This window comes from Microtus oregoni, unplaced genomic scaffold (assembly GCF_018167655.1).
Source record: "Microtus oregoni isolate MIOR12 unplaced genomic scaffold, Mior012 000016F_ref0000370, whole genome shotgun sequence".
NCBI lineage: Eukaryota > Metazoa > Chordata > Mammalia > Rodentia > Cricetidae > Microtus > Microtus oregoni.
In genome coordinates, this window is record NW_024543075.1 from 17467523 (window position 1) to 17484457 (window position 16935).

The 16935-nt window shown below is 50.8% G+C and overlaps 1 protein-coding gene across 2 annotated transcripts; it reads right to left on the minus strand.

Moving 5' to 3' along the window:
• Nucleotides 1-2913: 2913 nt before the first annotated feature.
• Nucleotides 2914-16935, minus strand: Fbrs (fibrosin). 2 transcript variants are annotated; one of them, XM_041666481.1, is made up of 18 exons: nt 15452-16935; nt 14984-15163; nt 14185-14220; nt 14065-14094; nt 12064-12112; nt 11675-11975; nt 10104-10405; nt 9706-9908; nt 9543-9587; nt 9256-9351; nt 8958-9026; nt 7932-7961; nt 7486-7557; nt 7011-7128; nt 6839-6919; nt 5155-5238; nt 4807-5014; nt 2914-4706 (listed from the first exon to the last, which is right to left on the minus strand). In XM_041666481.1, exons 1-18 carry the CDS (start codon nt 15899-15901, stop codon nt 4112-4114), a joined length of 2949 nt encoding a protein of 982 aa, XP_041522415.1. In that variant the 5' UTR covers nt 15902-16935; the 3' UTR covers nt 2914-4111. The 2 variants fall into 2 exon arrangements, with proteins under 2 accessions (XP_041522415.1, XP_041522416.1); XM_041666482.1 differs by lacking the exon at nt 8958-9026.

The following is a 16935-nucleotide window of genomic DNA, read 5'->3' on the forward strand; positions in this document are numbered from 1 at the left end:
CAATCCTTTATGGAGTTGCCCTGCGTGAAGCTCAGAGAAATCTATGGAACTGGTGGCTATGAGACCAGACAAAAAAGTAGCTCTTGCCGGGTGGTGGTAGCACATGCCTTTAATCCCAGCACTCGGGAGGCAGAGGCAGGTGGATCTCTGTAAGTAGGAGGACAGGCTTCAAAGCTACTGAGAAACCGAGTCTCGAAAAACCAAAAAAAAAAAAAAAAAAAAAAAAAAAAAAAGAAAACTCCAACATCCTCTTCTGGACTCCTGAAGCACCAGGTACGCACAAAAGGCTTTGATTTTCGTTACATAGTATGTGTTTGTTGCCCTTGTCTCATAATGAACTGAATGCCAAATGCCAGGTGGCCTAGGATTTGTTTACTTCTGTCCTACTAGTTTAAGGCCTGGCAAAATGTCAATGGCAGTTGAAATAAAGGCAGTTAAGAAAAAAAGGAGCTTTCTAAACTGGGTGCTGGCGAGAGGTGGAAATAGGGGGATGGAGGGGATGTAGAACTCAGACATAGGAAAGGACCCCATTTGGGATATCAGAGGTATATGTGGGAAAACACCTGGGAAAGGTTGGATAGACTCTGGTAGTCATTTTACTAAACTAAGCATGGTGGTCCTGGGCTGGACAAAGGTTGGCATGGAATACTTAGTGAGATCATGCAAGAACCACGGCAAAACAAGCCAAGTATAAAATGGAGGTTCAAAACTGGTTCATAGGATCAATCCCATTTTTTCAAAAAAAATTTTTTTTTTTTTTCCGAGACAGGGTTTCTCTGTAGCTTTGGAGCCTGTCCTGGCACTAGCTCTTGTAGACCAGGCTGGTCTCGAACTCACAGAGATCCGCCTACTTCTGCCTCCCGAGTGCTGGAATTAAAGGTGTGCGCCACCACCGCCCGGCTTTTTCAAAATATTTTAAGCAGTCAGAAAAATAACTGGAGGAATCAAGGCTTGAGAATAGTGGTTTTCTGAATTAGTGTATAGTTTTATGTATTTTTTTCTATCTCACCATATGCAGGGCCCTAGGTTTATTTTCTTTACCTCTGCAGTGTACCTTTTCCCTAACTTGTTTCACAGGCACTGAGGATCCTTCCAACCCAGGGCTCTGCATATGCCGGGTAAGCACTTTACCAGTGAGTTAGTTTTCCTTAAACCAGGGCCTTGCTGTAGAACACTGCAGCCATACCTGCCTTCAATCAATACTCCTGCCTTTGCCTTGTTAAGTGTTGGGATCATAGGCAGTATCACCATGCCTTGTTAAGTGTTGGGATCATAGGCAGTATCACCATGCCTTGTTAAGTGCTGGGATCATAGGCAGTATCACCATGCCTTGTTAAGTGCTGGGATCATAGGCAGTATCACCATGCCTTGTTAAGTGTTGGGATCATAGGCAGTATCACCATGCCTTGTTAAGTGCTGGGATCATAGGCAGTATCACCATGCCTGGCTTTTTCATTCTTTTTTTTTTTATTCAGAATCTCACTGAACTTTGCCTCCAAAGTGCTGGGATTAAAAGCATGTGCCCCCGTTTAGAGCTTTAAACAATTTGTTTTTATTATAATTTTTTTTTTTTTTGTTTTTTCGAGATAGGGTTTCTCTGTGGCTTTGGAGCCTGTCCTGGAACTAGCTCTGTAGACCAGGCTGGTCTCGAACTCACAGAGATCCACCTGCCTCTGCCTCCCGAGTGCTGGGATTAAAGGTGTGCGCCACCATCGCCCGGCTTTATTATAATTTTTAAAAGGTTTTTATGTGTACAAATGTTTTGCTTGCAGAGATTGATGTGTACCATGTCCATGCCTGGTGCTTGAGGACATCAGAAGAGGGCAATGGATACTCTGGAAATGAAGTTATGGATGTCTGTAAGGCCCTAGGTAGGTGCTGGAAATCAAGCCCAAGTTTCTGCAGGACTAATACATGCTCTAAACTGCTGAGCCATCTCTCCCCAGTCCAAATTCTTACTATGCTTTAAGTCTTTAAAAAAACAAAGTATGTTTATCAGTGCTTTGCTTGTGTATATATGTCTGCACCACATACACAGCTGATGCTCTCAGAGGCCACAAGAGGGCAATGGATCCCCTGGAACCAGAGTTATGGATGGTTGTAAAACAGGGCAAATAATTCTAGCTCCCTTGAAAGAGCAACAAATTTTTTGCTGTTATTTGGACACAGGGTCTTACTATGTAGTCCTGGCTGGCCCAAAATTATTCATGCAGACTAGGCTTGCCTGATTAAAGGCATGCACCACCATGCTCTGCCCTGCAGTCAAGTGTTCTTAACTGAACCATCTCTTCAGTCCCACATGCCACATGGCTTTTTTATTTTTTTTGAGAGAGATAAGGTCTTAATAGTGTTAAGTGTGGCTGCCCTGGAACTCAACTTTATAGACCAGGATGGCCTTGACTCAGAGATCCACCTACCTCTGCCTCCTCCTCCAGAGAGCAGGGATTAAAGGTGTGTACCACCATGCCCAGCCATACAGCTGGCTTTTTAAACAGTGGTTTTCTGAGCTAGGATTTGAGGTACCCTTCCTTTGCTCTTTGTGTTCATGTATTTATTTTGTAGTGATAATGTTGTTTTGGCAAAAATGATCTATCTGTGAAAATTATGGGTCTTTTCTAACACAGATGTACAGATAAAGAGATCACACACCAAATAACTGACTAGCCCTGTGGATGGTTCAATGTCTTTCTACATTGTTTGAATCTAATGTATTTGAAAACGTCAACAACTATCATTAATCAACTCACCCATTCAGAAGTGGCAGAACTCCCCAGGTAGGAGGGAGGGGAAAAAAACCCTCTATCAGGAGGACATGGCCAGTATTGTCCTCATTCCTTCCTCATTCTGGGACCCAATCCAACCCATGCCAGACAACTCACACAGACTGAAAGAGGAGCCGGGGGTGGGGGTGTCTCATTGTAACACTCATTTTTATATAAATATTCGCAAGTCATATTACAGAATAAGCCCCACTGGGGAAAAAGTCAAAGTTCCGGTCTTGTTAAACTGAGCCCTGCCTTCTAGTTAGGCCCCAGCCTGGAGGTGCTGCTGCTTTGGGAAGGCTGGGGCTGCTGCTGGGAGGCTGCTGAAGAAGCTGCCTGTGTTGCCCACCCCTGAACCAACCCCCTTCTTTGGTGTGTGTTTCATGGTGACCTTCTCTGGCCACCTCTCCCTTAGTTTGGGACAGGGTTCTGTGGAACAGGGCCCAGGAGTCCTGAGGGCACTTGGAAATAGGGTGGTGGTAGGAACTTAGCCATTAAGAGGAGTCTGAGGCTCGAAGGCTGAGTCTGTTAGAGTAGTGGGCCACAAAGAATGAATAGAACAAGTCTGGGGGAACCTGGGCTGACAGCCGAATAGTGTTTGCCCTTCCCTCCAGCCTAGATTCTAGGTCCCTTTCCCTGTTGGTCTACCCCCTGATGGACCCCACACACCCAGGGTCAAGCCCTGGATTCCTGCCTGTCCCCTCCAGGCTCTCCCCCTGGGACACCCTCCCCCTACAGAGAGGCCAGAGGCTAGGAACACAGCACCAGTCTGAGGATTTAATTAACCAGGAAGGGGATTGTTGGGAGGGGCACCCCTGTAAAAATGTACAAAAGGTCTGGGGATATTTGTGGAAGGGGTGATAAATATGTACATGGAACCCCTTTTCCTTTAGTTCCTCCTTTCTCAGCCCTGAGAGGGCATGAGAACTTGGGTGTTAGGTGAAGGGGAGGGGGCACTTTGGCCTCTGGCTTAGTGAGCCCTTGGGGAGGCAGGCCAAGGGCCTAGAGGCCCTTAGAGGGGGCATGGTGCACCTTAGGTCATGAGCCATAACCTCTGAAATAACCCCCTCATGTGCACGCGTGTGCACACTCACACATTCACACTCACACACACACTTCTTTCTAGAGGCTTATGACCTCTGTCCTCCCAGTGACCCCACAGTCCACGAGATACTTGACCTTGTGGGAGGGGGGGCTGGGGATTCTATTTCCCAGGTCCATGACTTCAGAGATGGCCATGAGATTGTGACCTTTGCCTTCCAACCCTGGCTTAAAAACTTCAGCCCTAGGACTTTGTCACAAGGAATGGGGAAAGGGGGTGGAGCTTTGCCCCTGCCCCTCACCTCTCCTCACCTGTCAGCCCGGGCTGGGCCAGGGGCCCTAGGTGGGGAACTGGGTCGGGGAGCGGGCACAAGAGGTGGTGGTGCTCCCAAAAGGGCTCCTGGTGGGGTCTTGCTGAGAAGGTGAGGGGTTCCTGGAGTTGCAGTAGGTGGTGGTGGAGGAGCCAAACGGCTGTAGAGCAGGGGATGAGCAGGGTCTAGACTATAGAGGCGGGCAGCGGCCATGGCCCCTGGTCCAGTCAACTCCTCACCTGCCTCATAGAAGCGTGGTGGCCTGGCCAGGCGTGGAGGCCCTGCCAACCAGGCCGGCTCTGAGAAGCCTGCACAGCGCTCTGACAGACTAGGGCCAAGAAAAGGGGGTGGCCGGGGCCTCTCCAAAAGCAAGTGAAGGCCCTGAGGCCCAGTGGTTGCAGCAGCGGCGGCGGCGGCGGCAGCAGCAGCAGCTGCAGCGGCAGCAGCGGCGGCGGCAGCGGCAGCAGCCTCTTCTTTCCGCTCTTCCTTTACCCGCACAGACTCCTTGGCTGGACGGGCTCCTTCCTCGCCAGCCCTGGTCTTAGGAGTAGCAGGAGAAACTCGCAGCTGGGGCCGTGAGAAAGGGAGGTCCCTGGTGGGGTAGGTGGGCAGGCACAAGGGAACAGAATGAAGGAATTCCTGTGGCTGACAGCACTGCAGTGCATAGGGTTGCAGTTATGTAGAGGACATACCTGTCTTTTTCCTCCTTGGTGACAGAGGGTTCTCTTCGTTCCACAGGTCGCTCCTTGTCTGAGCCCGGTGTCCGTGCAGTTTCAGGGGGTCGGACCCAAGCAGGAAAGGCAAGAGGACTGCGGTGCAGGCGGCCCCATGGGTCTGGTGGGGAGGCAAAGGCTGGTGGGGCTCCTGGGCTTTCTTTCTGGGCAAAGACGGCGCTGGAGTCTGGTAGAAGGTAAAGTAGAAAGTGACAGGGGCCAGGAGGGGGAACACTCCACAGAGGTAACCTCACAGGCCCAGCTTGAGCATATAGCCCTATTGTTGCAGTTCCCACCCCTCATTTTCCCACCCTACCCAGCACTCACTGAATGTGGGGCTGCCCAGGCCTCCAAAGGCCCCGTTGGAGAGGGCAGCCAATGAGGCAAAGCTTGTGGGACGCCCAAAGGGATCTGTGGGGGGAAAGGGAAACTGGTCAGAGCACAGGGCAATTTTGAGCAGACCCAAAGAAATGGTGGGGAAGAGGCAGGTGAGTAGTGAGGCTAGAGTCCTAAGTGGCTTAGACTTTTGGTATTTGTTCTTTGAAAGAGGGTCTCATTACATAGTTCTGGCTGGCCTGGAACTCATAGAGATCTACCTCCCCCAGTGTTGGGATTAAAGGCGTGTATAACGGCTTGCAGTGACTTAGTTTTAACAACCATTTACTGAGCATCTCTCTCTCTTTTAATAATTGCTACTTCTTTTTTTAAAATTTATTTATTTATTATGTATACAGTATTCTTAGTATTCTGCATGTATGCCTGCAGGCCAGAAGAGGGCACCAATCTCATTACAGATGGTTGTGAGCCACCATGTGGTGGCTGGGAATTCAACTCAGAACCTTTGGAAGAGCAAGCAGTGCTCTTAACCACTGAGCCATCTCTCCAGCCCTACTGAGCATCTCTTGTGCCAGGTCAGACACTGTTGTTTAGCCTCTTTAAAATCTCTATAAGTGAGCCGGGCGGTGGTGGCGCACGCCTTTAAATCCCAGCACTTGGGAGGCAGAGGCAGGCGGATCTCTGTGAGTTCGAGACCAGCCTGGTCTACAAGAGCTAGTTCCAGGACAGGCTCCAAAACCACAGAGAAACCCTGTCTCGAAAAACCAAAAAAAAAAAAAAAAAACAAAAAACAAACAACTCTATAAGTAAAAAGGACAATTCTCACTTTCAAATGATAAAACGGGCTCAGAGAGGTGAAATGACTTGCCAAAAGTCATCTAGCTGTAAAGTATCATTAGCCTGGGGCATGTCTAACTATAAAAGTCAAATTTTCCCCCCAAGACAGGGTTTCTCTGTGTAGCTTTGGAGCCTGTCCTGGAACTCGCTCTGTAGATCAGGCTAGACTCAAAATCACAGAGATCCACCTGCCTCTGCCTCCCAGTGCTGGGATTAAAGGTATGCACCACCACTGCCCAGCCAAAAGTCAAATTCTTATCTGTACCAACTCCAGATATCTGAGACCTCTTGGCAGCTCTCAATTTTGTAGCAAACTACTAGCCTGAAGACTTTTGCCAGCTTCACTCTATCTGTAACATTTTCTCAGCCTGATCCTTACTTCATACATAGTCACAATCTGTCAGAATTAACTAGCAAACCTCTCCATGGGATCCTTAGTCTTTCTAGCCAGAAACACCTTTATCTGGAGTCAACTTTTTTTTTTTTTTGGTCCACCTATAGTCTGGTTAAATCTTCCCAGGAAACCTCCCTAGGCCAATCACCATGTTCTCCCTTGGGCCTGCACAATCTTTCTTCTCCACTCTCAGGGGGAACACTATCCTCTATCACTGACTACTTCAGAGACAGGAGTAGCAGCAGCAGGGTGGGACCATCACACCCTTCCATACCATTCCATAGAAGAGGGAATCAGCTCAGAGTAGGGAGAATGACTGCTTAAGGTCACAAAGCAAATAAAATCCTATCTACTCAACTAGAGTGGTTTCTTACGTCTGGTTTCCATCTCTACTTCCATGTTAAGAACAGGGTAAAGGAAGCCCAAAATTTTCTTGGCTCTTACCAATGTGGGTGCTGGGGCTCAGGAAGGGTCCATGGGCCCCGGGAGCTGTTGTGAAAGGATTGGCTGCAGCATGGACGGCTCCTGGGGCAGAGAGGTGGGAGATTCTGATGAGGATGAGTGGGAGCAAGGTGGACACTGGGCTATAGGCTCTGAGAGGGCTGGCCAGACTCACCAGTCGCAGTGAAGAGGGAGGCCGGGTGGGAGAGCTCCTGCCCAGGAGGCAGGGCTCCATAGGGCCCCGGAAGGCAGGGCAAGAGGTCGTTCCGAAAGTCAAGCTTGTGGGAGTCACCCTGCATGGGACATAGGGAGAGGGGCAGTGAGGAGTTAGGTCTGATCTAGACTTTAGTTTTCCTTCTAATCCTATTATTCTTAGATTGTCCCTGGCTCTTACTCTCTCACCCCTAGCTTCCCTCCAAGGGCTGGCTAGTACCAGAAGGAGACTTAGATACTTTCTACCACCTCTTCTAGCATGTTCTCTAACCACACCAAACTAGGCAGAGAACGTAGGTGCATAGAACTGCTCACCAATGATGGAGACAGGAGAAAAGGCTTCTTGTTAAAAAATTTTCTGAGCTTTGTTGAAGGTCACTACCTAAGATGACCCCTGCCTCTCAGACCCACTTTCCCGAGCCCTCCAGTCCCAGTACCTTCATCTTTTCCTGGTGTCTCAGGATCATGTAAGCCACACGCACGTGCATGGCACACCACTTTCCTGGTTTCTGTCGCCCCCAGATGACCAAAGGGAAAGGGAAGGAAAAATGTTCACTCACCACCCATTCCAGGCCTGGCCCTGGGCCGAGCCTTGCCACACAGCATCCTCAATCATCATCCCCAAACTGAGGGATAATTAGATTAATCTTAAAGCCTAAGGAAACTGAGGCTCAGAGAGCTAAACTGTTTTGCCCAAGGTCCCATGGCCAGTTATATATAAGACCAGTTTGTGACTTAAAGCCCTGTACTTTCTATTGTTTTACATCTGGCTGCCTTCACACCTTGAACTTAATTGTTCCCAAGCAGGACCCCACCCCCCTCAGCCAAACACCCTGAAACCAGCCCCCAGCCTCATGCAGCCTGAGATCCTCACCAAACTCACCCTCAAAGGTGGCCGGAAATGATCAGGGATCTGGGGATGGTAAAGGAGAGATTGGAGGCGATTCAGACCTCTTTACTGACCTGAGTGTCACACCTCTACAAGTACCCTTCCCACAAATCTCCGAGACTGTGGCTCCCTCAGATCATCTTTCCCATTTCTCTCCCACTCTAGGCATCGCTTTCTCTACACCAGGTTTCTGAGTAAGATGCTAAGGAGGTCCCTGTTGGGATGGCTAGGTAGGACAGGTTTCTCTACCAGAGAGCAGCCTGTCCTGTAACACCTCCATGCAACACGGATTCCTTAGGCAAGGGAACCTTTTAAGGAAGTCAGAAAGCCTAGTCTATCCTTCAGGAAACATGTTCAGTACATATTTTACAGTGTTCTCAGAGCCCTGAAGTCTGATACATGTGGGAGCCAGGGAACAACTCTGGTCATTTTGTAAGTTTATTTTTTCATTGTTTCCCACTTGTGGGTGGGAAGGAATCATGTGATTTATATTTGAAAATAACTGCAAAAACCAGTGTCTTGCTAGAGATACAGCCCAGTAGCAGAATGCATGTATGAGACCCTAGGTTTGATCTCCGGTATCACCAAACAAAACCAAAATACAAAACTACTGCCCCATTCATTACTTTATTCTTGGGACTATATCCTCAACCTTTTTTTTAAAAATATATTTATTTATTTAGTATACAATATTCTGTCTGTGTGTATGCCTGCAGTCTGGAAGAGGGCACCAGACCCCATTACAGATGGTTGTGAGCCACCATGTGGTTGCTGGGAATTGAACTCAGGACCTTTGGAAGAGCAGGCAATGCTCTTAACCTCTGAGCCATCTCTCCAGCCCCTATCCTCAACCTTTTATTCCTCATGCCTGCACAGACTTATTATACGAAAGTCCTCTCCTTAGACTCCTCAGGGTGGACTGCAGGGAAGAGTCAGTGATTCACCCTCCTCTCTAGTCAACTCTTCTCTCCCCTCAATATACCTTTCAACTCCCCCAGGGCCTGACCTGTCCCCCCTCACCTGTGTTCCCTTCTGGGGGAGCCCGCTCAGCACTGGCCCCAGTCGTGGTGGCAGCTCAGGGTTCGTGTTCTGGGGAAGGGGAGTGTAGGGATCAGACAGGACAGCCAGTGCCAAGTTAAAAGGGATCTAAAACTAAGATGGGTGATGGGACAGGAGAGGGAGCATGGCGTTGCAAAAACCTGGGTCCAGAAGGGAGGGCAGGAGGCTAATACAGTTTGGGGGATGGAAAGAAGGCATAGGGGGGGTCCAGGATGTCTGTAAGGGATGGGAAGTGGTAGTTTCTGGATCAGGAGCTCACCTTGGGCTGGAACGCCCCCTGCAGGGAGCCAAAGGAGACAGCTGGCGGGAGACCGGGAGGGAGCCCGGGCACAGCGGGAGGGAAGGCCATGTACGGCTGTGGAGAGAAGGGCACTAGTCCAAGCAGGGAGTGGAGGTGTAGCCCAGGTCTGATCTACCCATCTCTGGAATCCACCCTAACACCCCCAAAGAGCTTTCCCAAGCTTAAGGTTCTTGCTTTTGGAGTTGAAGACTGAACTCCACCGATACATACATTCCCACACATCACACACCCTCACACACACTCACATTATGTCGGAAAAGGCCTTCCATCTTTCCTGGGTATTTCTCAAACTAGGGAAGAGAAGGGAAGAGTGAGCTGCCAGCCAGGGACCCAGGATCTTCCTTCTCCTGCAGGAGACACCCTCCCTTAGGCCTCTGAGCCTCATCAGCAGCCCAAGGAGGAGCTCACCATATGGCCGTGGGGAGGCAGCAGGCCCGGGGGATAGGGGGTGAAGTGCTGGTGGGTGTGCTGGTGGGTGTGCTGGTGCTGGTGGTTGTGCTGGTGGAACTGGAAGGCCAGGGGCCGGGCTGAGCCCCCTGCCCCCACCACCTCAGGGCCACCCTGGGCATTCAGGTAGCGAGAGTTCAGGTCCTGGCCGATCAGGTCCTGCTCTGTGGGAGGGGAGGGGAAGAAGGCTTTAATACCTGGCGCCACCAAGTCAGCCTCCTTGGGCCCAGGTGAACTGGCCTTCCCTTTAGCCTTGAGCCACTCCCTCCGCAGGCCCTTGGTCCCTGCCAAAGTCAACTGAGCCCATGCTTGGGGCCATGGCCCCCCACCACTCCACCCTGCCAGGACCCCAAACTCACCAGAAAGGGCGTTAGCGGCTGAGGCCCCAGGGTGCCCTGGCACCTGCAGCAGAGGTGGGGGTGGGGGCAGGGTGGGGCCAGGGGAGACCAAGGAGGGGTGGTGGGGTGGTGGTGGTGGGCGCAACCCATGGGGAGGAAAGCTGTGGGTGGATAGAGACAGGGGCAGTGAGGGCGTCGGGGGCCGGTGGGTGAGCTGCGCGGACGAGGAGGAGGCAGATGAGGAGGAGGAGGACGAAGAGGATGATGAGGGGGGAGGCTGAGCCACGGGAGGGGCCGGGGCCTTGGGGGGCGGCCGTGAAGAGCTGGGGAGAGAAGTGGGGAGATGAGTGAGGGGGTGGGAGGTGCTAGCTCTAACAGGAGGTGGGTCAGAAGCCTGGGTGATGCTGTGGCCTTGGTTCTCCAATATGGGAGATGGTAGAACTTGGCCCCCATGGACTCCCTGCAGAGAACCCAGTCTCAGGATGAGATGCCTCCCACACCCAACAACCCCTTCTCTTCTTTAGATCTGGTTTGCACAAAGATGCCTCTGTTATCTCTTGCCATATGACTTTCCTTTTTCTGACTCAACCACAGCACAAAACAGAACATTCATTTTGATGCTTAATTACAATGGGCCACCAAAGTTACCACCCTAAGACACAGGAAGCAGCACCACATTATCCTGTTCTGCGAATCAGGTAGCCTGAACTCTATGCCCATCTTGCCATTAACACCCTGGGTGACCTTGAGCAAGTCACTGCCCCTCTCTGAGCCTTAGTTTTCTCAATAATAACAATGAGGACAAACAACAGTGAGGAACCCATAACAGTAGTGTCATCAACTCTTACCCTTTAATGAGTACTTACTGTAGAGCAACTGCTGGCATCTGCTTTAGGAGCCAATGCAAGTCTCCAACATGTCGCATCACCTTCCCCAGTGCTACTGGAGCCATGCAACCATCTGTACTATACCAATTCCTTTTCTATAACATAACTCACTTTTTTTCAGGCCTTATCCTAAGCAGTAACATGTTAAATCAAAAAGCTGAGGTATCATCATATTCTCCTAAAGCAGCTAACTTTAAATATTTTAGAGTTTACCAGGCCAAGACCTGAAATCACTCCATGTCCCCCAATGACGAGTGTACACACTTTGGGAAACACTGCATTCACTCAGAATCAATCCTCAAGACAGTTTTAAGAAAGAAATACTATTATTTCATTTCATAAGAAAGGAAATTGGGGCTCTCATGATTTGTCAAAAAACACAGTGGGAGAGAAAGAATCTGAACCTAGGTCCGACTGACACCGAAGTCAGCATTTGTTAATCATCATGCGTGCACTTCCCAAAGTATGCTCCCAACATTATCTGTAGCAGATGCACCTTACACCAAGTTCTCACCAGGAAATACAGTTCTGAAAAGGCACAAGTAGATTCCCCTGTATATGAACGTATAAACCCTGTAGTAATCTCTTTCAATTTATTTTCCCAGTGTCACTCCAACTTTCCAATTTCTCCCAAGTTAGACCTCATCCCATGTCCCTGTTACAGAATGTAGCTCTTCCAGATCAGACCAGACCCTGTACACTCACCTGCCAGTGCTGAGGTCCAGGCTGCTGCCATAGGGAGAAGTCCGGAGGCCGAAGGGTGAGACCCGAAGCTGCAGCTGGGGCTGGGGTGGGGGTGGCAGACTGGGGGTAGCTGGTAAGGGTGTAGGGGATGAGACAGGAGGCCGAGGGGCTGGTGGAGGTGGTGGTTCCTTTGGGGGGAAAGGCACTAGCAGCGGGTCGGGCCCTGGGGGCTGCTCTTGGCTCCGCTCCAGGCCCGACACTTTAGGGACCACAGACAGTTTTGCTTCACAGTTCCCATTGAAGGTGCCATGAGGACCCGAGGCTGTGAGAGCAGGATGGTAGACATGCTCAGCAGAGGTTCATGCTCACCCGTGTCCCTTTCATGCTTCCACCCCAGCCCTTAGACCAACCTTTGCTGGTCGAGACAGTAAAGGAAGGGTCGAGGTCATCATCGGAGACCTGGGAGAGAAAGGTAGAGGACGGTAGGTAATTAAGCCTCTGGAGCCTGCTATCAACTGGTGGTGGTGGCAAATCTATTTCATCAGCCTAGCTATGATCCACTGGAATATGCACTTTATGGGGCTTAAAGAAGGAAGTGGTACACTGAGGCCAAAAATCTGCTATGCCAGGCAGAGATGGCTGAGATGACAGCAGATCAAAGGAAAAATGTCAGTTATGACTGACTGCTGGAAGGCTGCAGAAAGGGCTAAGTTGTTAGGAGCTTGTATTGCTGGCACAGAGGAGTTAGAGTCCTAACCCATGTCAAGCAGCTCACAACTATCTCTAACTCCAGTTTCAGGGGAATTCAAAGCTGCTAGCCTCTGCAGGCATCTGTACTCACTTGTATGGACACACACACACACACACATACATACTGTTAAAAAGTAAGATAATATTTTTGCTTGTTCTAAGACAGGATCTCACTATTTAGCCTTGGCTGGCCTCGAAGTCAGAGAGATCTAGCTGCCTTTGACTCCTGAGTGCTGGGGTTAAAGGTAACATTACCATGCCTGGTCCTAATAAAATAATCTTTAAAATACTATCTGGCCTGCAAATCTGTATGGTTTGTGAATAGTAATAAAAAGAAGAAAAAAAAATCCCACAACACCTTTAAATTGGTTATATTTTCAGAGCTGGAAGAGTCCTTATTAAAACAAGACTTGAGGGCCTTTTGACAAGGTCCCCTGTTCTAACATGACAATAATTAGCTAGAACTGGATAGGGACCATCCCCTTAGGTAGACCATAATAACCCTCTGGCTTACCAGAGTCCCTGTTTAAAAACTTTAAAAGAAACACACACACACACACACACACACACACACACACACACCTTAGGTTGTATAAAAGTAGTTACTTATAGGAGTAAAGAGGTAAAACATTACCTCCAAGGGCACATTATTTTCCAAAAATCACTAATAAGAAACTGAAATAGACTGGGTGGTGGTGCATGCCTTTAATTCCAGTGCTTGGGAGGCAGAAGGTGGATCTCTGAGAGTTCAAAGCCAGCTAGGTCTACAGAGCTAGTTTCAGGACAGCAAAGGCTGTACAGAGAAACCCTATCCTGAGGTGGAAAAAAAAAGAAGGAAAGTGAAACAGACCTTTACAGGATTGAGCATCTGCATTGATCAACCATGGTTTGGTATCTTTATTGCAAAACTCAAATTATACAAACAAGCTGATGGCCATAGGAAGGACCACTCAATTCCAGACTCAATTTGGACTCTTGGAGAAAGCTAGTGGATGCTTCAAAGGTTCTGAGAAGGATGCTTGATCAATAAGCAAACTTTCAATTCTCTGATTACCTAGCCAAGTCCACCATTAAATATAATGGGTGGAAGGGTGGGGTCTATATGTGGAGAAACAGATCGGCATATAAGAGCCCTGGCTTCCAGAAGGTCCACCCACGTGGAGGCTCACAACTGCCTGTAACTTCAGTTCCAGGGGATCTGATACCCTCTTCTGGTCTTCTCAAGCACTGCATACAGGTGATACACAAACATACATGCAGACAAACACCCATACACAAACTAAAATGAGAAACAAAAACCAAAACAACCAATCAATCAAACAAAAACCCAAATCAAACCAAAATTCAAAATCCAAACAAAGAAAAAAACCAGGGCCAGCAGATAATCTGCAGGTAAAAGTGCTTGTTGGGAAGCCTCAAGCCTTGAGTTCCAGCCCTGGAACCGACATGGTGGAAGAACTGACTTCTGAAAGCTGTCCTCTGATACACACACTGTGGCACCATCCCTCACCCCAACACCTCCTTTTCCCTCCCTTCCTCCTCAGAACTTAATCCTGTTCTGTATAACCATGTTCCCATCCCAGGGAAGGATGTCTACTACTTGTGGAAGTTCTTTAAACACATGGAACAATGCCCACCCAACAAGTCCTAGCCCCACTCACCCTCTCATCCAGATCACTTTCTGCGTCACACTGAGAAGGAAAGAGAGAGATATCAGGAGATAGAAGAGGAGTGGGACCCAAGAGGGAAGGGAGGAGCCATTATAGGTGGATAACACTTACTATATATCCAGCTTCCACAGAGTGACGGGAGAAGGCCTGAGAAAGACCAGAGTCCAGAGGTGAGGGAGGCTGACTGGCCAGGAAACTGTATAAAGCCACAACTCCCAGAAAGGCATTCAAGGGCATTTACAATCTTCTCAGCCACTTTTTCTAGCTTTTTCTTTGGGTGCTTCCCACCTCCATTCCCAACGCTCTTACTATCTTCTTAATACACCAGGTTCTCATATATTTTGTTCAAAACAACTTTTCTTCATTTCTTTCCTCAGCAAACTTCTGACTCTTACTTTGGGGCCCAAGACATTCTAGGGGGCTTTCCCTAACCACAACCTGCTGCCCATCCCCCAGACAGAATGAGTGGCTTCCTCATGTGGGTTTCTGCAGCACTTCTAGATTGCTCCTGGATCACTGCCTTGTACAGCTGCTCAAATGAGGCTAGGTGTTTGCTTGTTGACTGTCTCTTTCTCCCTAGAGGCTGTCACCAGCTAGAGGGAAAGGCAGGGACATCTAATTTATTTACAATTCAACCAAGTGTCAAGTGTCTTTGATGAGTCTTAAATTATCAGCATGTTTGTAGTACACAGCACAAGCAAAAGCAAGCGAGTTTGACTGCAGTCAAGTCTTTGGCAGGCCTGCTCTGGGTGGGGGGGCTGCTGTCCAATTTATTCTGGCTTCCTCTCTGCTCTTAGAACTTGGACTACTGTTTAGGACTGGCAGTTCTGATGCTCACGCTAAAACCAACCTACTCGAATGATATTCTGACTGAAGACTTTTGAAGGATTGGGATCTGGGACAGGCTCACCTCTTTCCGTCTTCGCTTATTGGGCCATTTGCGGGGCCTATCCCCAGGGGGCCGGCCAGGCTCACGTTCTGAGCTGTCCCCTGGCTCCCCAGTGGCCCCACTGGAGCCCCCCCTCTTCCGTTTCCCAGAATGCTTCAGCCGATGTTCCAGTCGCTCTGGGGGCTGAAGAGATGCATCCTTCTGTAGAAGAGGAGGTGGGACTGAAATGGTTGGAGAAAGGAAAGCTCCCCAACTAAGGGTGACCAAGCTACTCACTGCCTCTCAGTCGGGGTAACTTAGGTAGTCCCTAGAGACTAGCTCTACCTCCTCCCACCCCAGGGTGGGGCAGAAGCCAGGCCAGAGGAGCCGGTTGCTCTGGTTTGGGGTGTCACCACTGCCCCCTCAATGCCATCCGCTCCGAGAGCTGTATCCTTCTCTCTGCCCTTCTGACTCTCCTCCCAAAGACCCCCAATTCCTATCAGGACACACCTGCAAGGCCTCAAGGCTGGCAAAGCTAGCGATGGCAAAGCCATCGATCAAGTCTTCCTCCTCTTCTTCCTCCTCCTCAGGCTCCTCCTCGGCTTCCCCGTCGTCTGCGGGCCCCTCTTCCTCTTCCTCCTCTTCCTCTCCGCGGCTGCCCGACCCGGCAGGCCGCTTCCGAGCTCGCGGTCTCGGGGGTCGAGGCCTGGGTCGGGGCCGCCGCCGCCTCAGGCCCCCAGGCCGCTCTCCAGACGAAGCTGACGACCAGGGCCGGGCGGGCGGCGGCGGTGACGACGAGGATGAAGAGCCGCGCGGGGCGGCCAACAAGGCCCGGGGCGCGTCACCGCCTGGACCTCGGCGGCGCCGCTGCTCCCGATCACGGTCTCGCCGCGAGCAACGTCTTCGCCGCCGCTCCCCCTCAGCTGCCCAGCCCGGGCCTGGGGCCGCGGCCGTCTCCATGGTGACGGCCCTCAGCGCCGCATCCGGAGGCGGCGGGGCCCGAAGCGGCCTGTCCAAAGGCCCGGGGTCTCGAGCGCGGTGCTGCCGTTCGCACAGGGACGGGAGAGCTCCGGCTTCCTCTTTAAAACAGGATCCGCTGGCCCTTGGCTTGCCCCAAGGCCAAGGCCCAGAGAGCCGGCGCCGCCCCCGGGGCGACAAGCCTGAAGGCCCCCCCTGTAGGGCTGGCGGGGCCGCGACGACGAAAACTGAGCGGCCGTCCCTTTAAGGCGAGGCCTCAAACTGTCCAGCCCCCGGCCCCTTTAAGACGACTCCACAGTGTCCGGCTGGTCTAGTGCGGCGCCGGCCCCGTGCCAGGGGTCGAGGCAAGTCTCCCAGAGGAAGAGGAAGGGCCACCCCTTTAAAAGGGGCGGAAAGCGCGACCTCCCCTTTAAAAGTGTCTTAAGTCCTCCGGCTGAAAGAGGCCACCCCTTTAAAGAGTCCAGAGGCTTTCAAACAGTAGGCCGTTCCTTTTAAGAGCTCGCAGTTAAGTTTCTAGTCCGCCACACGCTGCCACTTCCCCTTTAAGATGAATTTAAAGAACTTCTTGCGTGGGACGGGAGGTGGGAAAACTCCGCTCGCCCCAGTTCTTCCAACAGTTCTGTTTGTCAGCTTCGGCAGCTTTCCCCTTTAAGGCTGGCGTTGGAGTCGGCCGAGTTTGGTGCCCACCCCTTTAAGGGGATTTAAAGAGGTCTACGCCTCCGGTAGCCTTGAAAGGTGCAAGGGGGCGGAGCCTGCCCTCCAAAGTCCCGGATGTGAGGCAACGGTGACGGATAGAGCTCCTCTGTCCGCCGACATAAAAGCCGCTTCCTCCTTTCCTTCGTCTCCGACTGACTTGTGTCCAGAAAGATCCGGAGAGGCCGCCGAGCAGCGAGGAACTCCGCCGTAGCCTCCCGCTGTCTCCTCGGGAGTCTCGGCCTCCGCTCCGCCAGAACTTCCCTGCCCCTCCTCCCTCTTCCTCCTCAGCCAACGCCTCCTTCCTCTCTCCGCCTCCTCCC